Source organism: Penaeus japonicus, unplaced genomic scaffold (genome assembly GCF_977035675.1).
Source record: "Penaeus japonicus unplaced genomic scaffold, GWHDUDI00000001_assembly GWHDUDI00000031, whole genome shotgun sequence".
In the NCBI taxonomy this organism is placed as follows: Eukaryota; Metazoa; Arthropoda; class Malacostraca; order Decapoda; family Penaeidae; genus Penaeus; species Penaeus japonicus.
In genome coordinates, this window is record NW_028234433.1 from 15,802,773 (window position 1) to 15,811,074 (window position 8,302).

General features: G+C 38.2%; 1 protein-coding gene across 4 annotated transcripts in view; it reads left to right on the forward strand.

Moving 5' to 3' along the window:
- Positions 1-6,479: 6,479 nt before the first annotated feature.
- The window catches only part of LOC122249467 (uncharacterized), a 12,931-nt gene continuing 11,108 nt past the window's right edge, over positions 6,480-8,302 (forward strand). For 2 of the 4 annotated variants that reach the window (XM_043010362.2, XM_086555766.1), the window contains exons 1-3: positions 6,480-6,617; positions 7,244-7,341; positions 7,808-8,302. The exon at positions 7,808-8,302 is cut by the window's right edge and continues 153 nt beyond it. In XM_043010362.2, the coding sequence (XP_042866296.2) occupies positions 7,867-8,302 (436 nt within the window). In that variant the 5' untranslated portion in view covers positions 6,480-6,617; positions 7,244-7,341; positions 7,808-7,866. The remainder of the gene's footprint in view (positions 6,618-7,243; positions 7,342-7,807) is intronic. The other 2 variants (XM_086555768.1, XM_086555767.1) reach the window with 1 other exon arrangement.

Here is an 8,302-nt window from a genome sequence, read left to right on the forward strand (position 1 = left end):
TTATCAAAATGTAAACGAAAAATGGATGATAAAAATACATTTTCTCTTGTTAATAATATCATATATATGTCTATTATTATTAATATTTATTGTAGCTAATATATAATACACTTACCTTTGTGATTCTTTAGGAAACCGATGGTAGATAAATTCAGGATAAGTAGTCTTCCTTTTTTTACAGATGACACAGGGATTGCCTCCTCCCACCATGATTGCTTTCAAATTGTGTTCCAATCTTCCATGTGTCAAATGGCTCAAATGTAAACATGCAGACGACGTAAACCAGCGCGCCCATTCTCTCTAAACGATACACGAGCGAACTCTAGCGCTGGTTGAACTAACTAAAGTCACGAGTGATCAGTTAGTCTATTTACACGTTTTTTCATGCTTTCCTGTCTTTCTTAGATAGTCTTTGGTATGACCCTCGGAGCTCGCAGTTCGAGTTAAGACATGCGCGGCCTGGCTGCGCGGGCTTACGACGTCGTTAGCTGTTTTGAGTATCCGGCCCCTGATACTCAAAACAGCTAACGACGTCGTAAGTCCGCGCAGCCAGGCCGCGCATGTCTTAACTCGAACTGCGAGCTCTGAGGGGCATACTCAAAACTTTTAACCGTCCCCGCGTGACGTCACAGCACCTCGTAACTTAAGGGTGGTCCCGAGCACTCGTAACGGTGTGAACCCGGAAATAAGTCGTGCTAGTTCCGACTTGTGCAAACGAGATTTGTATATATTATGTTTTACTGACTGTCCCAGACAAAGTATAAGGCGTCATATCAATTTATATTGTATCTGTGTATCACAAATACCTCCATTCTCCCTAGCCACTTGATATAAAGAAGATAACAAGCAATTATAGAATGCGCTCGTCGTTTACCCAGTGGAGGTGATGACAATACATATTGAATACACTATAGAGTTTTGGGAAATGAAGGTGTCTTGTCATAGACAAAGGTGTATAAATACATATATATATATATATATATATATATATATATATATATATATATATATATATGTATGTATGTATGTATTTATCATATACAAACATACATATACATTTATATATACATGCATATATATATTCATATATATATACACTCATAAATGTATATCTGTACCTCTCTGTCTATTTATCCATTCAAATATCCATCTATCTGTTTTTATAATCATCTATATCTCACTCTCGCTCTCTTTCCCACTCCCTCTCTCTCTTTCGCTCGCTCCTCCCCCTAATGACCGTGGCCTCCAATTGGTAGTTACGTCTAAAGAGCTGACTGTTGATTGGTCAATTCGAAAAGGTCCCGCCATCTGAGGGTATCCCATCGAACTACGGTTATGAGGTTTTCTTCCTGTTACGATATTTTATTTTTTCTCTGAGTATGGGAGATTTGCGACCTCGTAGGGACATCGTACCTTACGAGAGCGTAACCCGCTGCGACGTCTTAAACTGCCAGAGTTTTGAGTATCCGGCCCGTAGCAGAACTTCAGGGAGAGCACTTGGACGCTCAGGATCCCCCCCCCCCCACACACACACCTCCATTTTGAAGTATTAAATTTGGTAACCTACTGTGGAAAGTTAGCAAACGGTGTCAATTTGATGCTTAAAGCACCCCCTCAAATAACTCACCTTTCCTTCCTAGGTGCTCCCCCAGTGACAAACTCTATAAAGTTACGCCTGTTACACAAACACGTACACAGAGTTAGAGCATACTCTAAGGTCAAGTACTTCAACCCTTCTGGCCTATGCTACTATCAGTAAAGTAACCTTATTTTAGTAACAAACACCAAAAATCACTCATTAAAAATAATGCTTCAGGGGCCCTCCGGGATTAGGCGCCCTGACGCTCAAGCTTCATTAGTTTCATAGCAGACCCGTCACAGCACACACACATGTACACAGACAGACTCTCTGTCTCTCTATCTATCTCAGACTCTCTCTATCTATCTATCTCAGACTCTCTCTCTCTCTCTCTCTCTCTCTCTCTCTCTCTCACTTACTCACACACACACGCACACACACACACTCACTCACTCACTCACTCTCTCTCTCTCTCTCTCTCTCTCTCTCTCTCTCTCTCTCTCTCTCTCTCTCTCTCTCTCACACACACACACACACACACTCTCTCTCTCTCTCTCTCTCTCTCTCTCTCTCTCTCTCTCTCTCTCTCTCTCTCACACACACACACACACACACACACACACACACACATATATATGAAGGCAAGGGATATCCTCCTTCAATCACCCCGGGGAAAACGTCTCCTTCATCTGCTGGAGGAAGCCCCACGTTCCCCTTCCATGAAAGATCTCCCGAAGATACACATGCCAAGTGTTCTGATGAGGCCGATCCCAGCTAGCCAAATGTCTGGCAAACCCCGAGCAGTTATCCAGGTATCTGAAAGGGACATTATATTTCATGATTCACTTCATCTACCTAAACACAACTTCGGAGACACGTAAAACTATGTGTGAGTCTCGGATCCTTCGAGTTTGCAGGATAGGAGTACCGACAGACCAGCGGTCTAGCTATGGATTCTCCACTAAGAGCAGTTCTAGCCTGTCTCTTTACGGAAACGTTGAGAAACGACCACCACAGAGACATGATTGGAAAGCATTCAACATGGCTACGCCACGGCCTGCATTCCCCTGTGTTTAGAAAGCCAACAAAATGATGACAATGTCTGTTACTACTTCGCCCTTGTAGGTTTCCTCCTCGAGGCGTTAAGAATTTGTAGAGCATTAGAGCTTCCGTACTAAATTTCAGAAATAAAGCTGTGAACATTATAACCAGAACAAGAACTGGTCGTGCCCCTCCCTCAGGTTTCTTGACACTTCCTCAGTGCAACATCTCCGAAGCATCAGCAGGTACTTTCGTACTAGCATAAATATAGCTTAAACATCTCCAGTGTATAATAGGTGATCTGATAAGGAACAAGAAAGCGCCTACAAACAACCCCATCAGCGTTATATACTATATTCTAGGCAGTATGTACTACAAAGCTTATTGCGATGAAACCAAACATTGTTTCAGCAAGGATCAGTGAACATCGGGCTGACGTCCTTCACCGCAGGATTTCCAACATCATGGTGGCACATGATGATGAGGTAGTACATGGAAGCATGCAAAAGCCATTTAAGAAGGATTGCATACAAAAAAAGAAAAGTTAGAAAAGCTGGACTTATAGTGATGAAAGAAAACATGAAAACCGGGAAGATTCAAATTGCCCAAGGTCGCGTCAACATCAATTGCGCTGTTAACAACCCACAGATCAAAAACGCCAGGTGGACCTTCAGCTCCAGTCTGATATATATACATATTTGTTTTGTTACTTCACCAGTTATGTATTTCCGAAGAAAATTATCATCGAAACGCGTCGAAATACATATCTTGCGTTAAGATATTTAGTCACATTCATACCTTTTTCTGCACTTATTCTTACTAATCATATAATAATCATATTTTCTAGGAAACCCTTCATTATTTTAATTTTTTTCCAAAATCATTAAGAAACCAAAATTTTACGTATAAAAAATACAATTTTTGGGGAGGGCGTGTCTAGTTAAAAATATGAGAAAAAGTAAACAATTAGATGGAAAGTAGGGTGTTAACCTGTTTTTGATTAATTGTCGCTATTGTATACGTGTTTCAACGTTAAAAGATAGAACTTTTCGTTAAAAAAAAAGTCAGATTCCCAACTTCATGAAAAAAAACTGCAACATCGTAATCAGTGTAATCTTTCTGAATGCAATGAGACAACTGAATTTATCCTATATGATATATTTTCCCTTTTCGATGAGATGAAAAAATAAGGGAGGAGGACTTAGGCTTATGGAAAAATGTTCATACCTGAAGTATGTAAAGATTACATATAATGCAGGAGAGATTGAGGAAATTTGTAAACAACGCATATAAAAAATAAAAAAAACTAACAAAGTTAGTGATAGAAAACGAAATTAGATATTTTAATTTAAACTAAAAGATTAGGAGTGCTGTATGCGGATGCTAGCTGAACTGATTTTTCCTTTCTTGGCGTAATTAGTAAACCTTGAAGGTAGCCGAATGGTTCTAAAGGATGTCTCTTTTGTTAGTGATGATTTTCGAATAGTGATTAATGCTTCTTGATAGTAATGTTTCCCACCTTGTGGTATAAGTGCGAATGGCGCCGTCGATATCAAGTGACTTACCATTTATCCTATTACCTAACTCCTTTTCCACAGACGCTAAAATCAGATTTATGACTGTCCGTACCTCAATAAGAGACACCCGTCAAGGTGCAGCCGTACTCTTATCTTGATAAAAAGTAATTTTCTCATGCTCAAAATCGTCGAAATCTACCCAGTTGAGAAAACGTATAACATGTGAGACCCATCGGTTGATTGACAAAAATAAATATCTTGAAGGTCCAAGTAACAGTTATAAATGGTGCTTGGGAATCTTATAAGATCTTTGCATTATCAGCAAATATAAATATCACTATGTTTATGTTCTGATTAATCTGGATGACAAATTACGCAAACATCTGGACGAGATAATCTTACGTAGGGACACAAACGACCTGATCGGGCTGAGGTAAGGATTGTTGCCACAATGTAACGAAATACCCCATTTTGTTGGAATTTATATTTTTACATTAGTTTCACTCGAGTCAGTAGTAACGATCATTGACTACAAGTACATTCTTCTAAAGGAAATTCTCTGGGGAATGTTTCTTATAAAACACATGGCTAGGCGATGCACGTTATATCGTTTGTATTTTATTTTTCATTTCCTAACAATTATTATATGGAATTATTTTTACAGTGACTGGATGCATTTTTTTCGTGGTGCTAAAATATATCCAATTAAAAATATTTCATCTATATATCTAACTGATGCTGAACTTGATGGAAGTGCAAGCGCGAAGTTTTTTATTTTGTATTAAGTTGAAGGATTGGCTCTATAATGTACTTTTTCTTCTCTAGTCAATTATCATATAGCTTTAAAAAAGCCCTTATGCTACACCTACATTCATGTGAACGGGATGGTAGCGACGTATCCCGTCCGTTGCCATATTTTTTTTCAATCTGTAATACCACATGTGCAGTCACCATATCAAGGAAAGCAGTACAAAACACCATCAAAGAGACCATCAAAGCTTGTGAATTTTGTCTTAATGAGAAACACATCCAAAATAATGTCTATCAATCAACTAGGGTCCTTAATGAAAGGAGGTAGCAGACAGACCACCGGACTCACATTTGAAACAGTGAAGAGATATGGATGTGAAGCTTGGATTGTAATATTCCAACTGGCATTCCATCGAATGTGTAGTCGAGGACAGGAACTGATCATCCTTGTTTATATGACATTCAGACTCCAAAAAACAACCAACTTGTAACTAATTCTTAGAGCTGATTTTTTTTTCTAATTTTATTATATTTTATGTTTTGTTTTTATATCTAAAATGCCGTTCTGCCCTTCCTGCTAAATTCTAAGGACAGCATCTACGCTGTGAATGACAACCCCTGCAACAGGAAACGCCTTGTCGTGGTGCGGGGGCTAAAGCCCCCTTCTCGGTTAGGCCTGTCCTGGATCTGGCTAGTCTCTTCCTCCCGTTGAGGTGGCCTGTCCAGTGGCGGATTCTCTAGGGAGTGATGACTAAATGGTTCCTAGGTGTTGATCTAGTATGTGGGGTCACATCCCCTCTGGGTCTCCCTCCAGGGGGTTCACACCTGCCCACGTGTTTGCCACGCGTGGACCCCTGTGCGCTGGGAGACAGAGGTCCTGGAAACTGAGCGGTGCGTGTATGAGTACACCCTGCAGGTAGCAACACGCCTCTTTGGTCCTCATAATTAGATAACACTGTTATTCAATTTTTGCACTTTCAACTGACTGACGGAATTCCTTTAGAGCATAATGGTTGACGAAGGCCGTTTCCTTTTTAATCCAAAGAATCGGCATCATTGTAGGCAGGAAGTCAGAATGACCTTTTGGATTTCATTCACAGGAAAATTAAATTCTCTGATAGTAAGTACTACGTCCTCTATGACTGAGTAGCTCACAAATATGGACCTACAGCACATTTTGTAGAGCAGCAAGTTTCCGTGAGGTTAGTGCTTTGCGATAGACCCTGCTTTGCGCTTCCTACTCCTCCTCCTCTTCCTGCATAATACCTTATAGAATAAATATAAACTAGTGACAGGAGACTACTTTTAGTTTTTTTCAACAGAAAAAAGCAGAATCAGCCGCCTCCCACCAAAAGAAACAAATCTAAGATTTATTCATGAATTCATCACGAACAAATACGACTGAAGAGACGTACGATGAAATTAAAGTGCATTGTATGCAGGAGTGACTACATAGATAATGAGCTTTAAGATGAATGTAAGAATATGTTATTCAGTATCGCGTTAATATTTTTTTAAAATCTAGATTTACATATATTTAGAATGAAATAGAAAACATGTCTATGAATATAATATTCAAAAAGTTTTAACATGTTCGAAATAAAGTATGTAAGTACGTTATCCGTGTAACCTTCAACCAAAATAAACAACCTTTCGAAAGAAATGCATGATGTTTCCTGACGCTTGAAGCTGTGAGATTATCTTGTTGATCAAGGATATGGGTTTCGGTGGTGAGTATGATGACTTTATTTAGTATTAAACTATAAGGAGTGAGACACGTATATGTTCTAGTTTTGTATTGCTGTAAAATTGTGTGTGTTACATATATATATTTTTTAGTTTTAAATTCAAAATGTATGAAACAGCTTTTCCGCATCCAATTTTCTTTTCCCAGACTTGCTTGTAATAATATACTCACATAATTCTTTATCTTTTATTGAATTTAAAATTGAATATACAAAATGTCAAGAAATAAAATGGTTGGTTACTACACAGTTACCGTGAGATATTGAAGGTGTCGAATTTCAGTTTACATTTCCTATGCTTATTGGTAGTAGTAATCTCAAGGAGCAATTGTATTCTATTAGAATGTATAAATGCTTCTCTGTCACATTTGATTCATTGGTATTCCACATGGCACTCCTTTGGGTCCATCTCTGTTTGAGTGTAGGTGTATCTTTAGGATTATATTTGTTTGCTTGAAATTAAAATACATACTTTAAATAATTGACATGTATTAAAACTCAGTGACATGCAGAATAGGATTTAATGAAGGATTGTTGACTATTGCCAGAGCAAAGGATGGAGGCCACAGCATCATATGATGATCATATCTACTGACTTTAACCCCTTGCAGATGGACCCATGTAATTGCCATTTGGTAGAACCAAAGAGACTCAAACTTCGCCCCACAACCTGTTTTTCCAGCCAGCTCTTACTCATTCATACATCAGAGTACTTTCTCCACTTTTTTACATTTAGTTTAGTCGTCTACAATGAGTTAAAAAGTCATTGTGGATTTACAATTGCCATGAGCAGAGTATTTTTTATGTCAATTTATATTGTTTTGTAATTTATTTGTTAAGTTTACATCAATTTATTATTATTCTGATGCAGTCATATTGTGAAAATCCCAGTTTAGATGATCACCAAAATTGGGAAAGTAGTTTTTAAATATTTACACTAGCATTGTTAGCTTACTCAGATGTGATTTTTTTTTATTAGTACATTTTAAAAATATTGTGACCATGCATTCAGTTCTTTTTCTGATAACATGAACTTTATCATTTTTATTGAAGTAATACTACACAAGAGTGTTATATCTGATCTTCAACATATAAGAAAGGGAAACTGAGAAAAGATTTTTGATATAGTATGTAAAGGCAGCAGCAATATTTTATGGTTGGATAATTATTTACAGGTAGCAGCTGACAAGAAGAAACCTGTGAAAGGACCTTGCACCCCACTGTTACCTGAACTATGTCTTGGAGTTGGGCACCAAGTAATTTTAATTATCCTGTCCCCAATAATGCAAGACAATTAGCGGGCAGAGGAATTATCCAACAGCCTAGACAATTCCCAAACATTCCATTATGTGATCAGATAGGACTGCCAGTGCCCACCAATGCTAGAAATCGTAATGATAATGTGCAGCAGAGAAATAGACCAAGGGTATACTATGAGCCAAGAAGGCATTTCCAACCAAGGCATTTTCCAGCACAAAACTATAATGGTCACAGATACAGGCCACAAAACAGACCTCTTTTGAGTAATCCATACTCACATAATGTTAGGCAAGTTAGATCTGTTCAAAATTGTAATTACAACAATCAGCCAAGAATATTCCAAACAAACCAGCCAAGTAATGCACCTCCAGCATTACCTACAACATCAAGAGAAGACTTAACACACACAC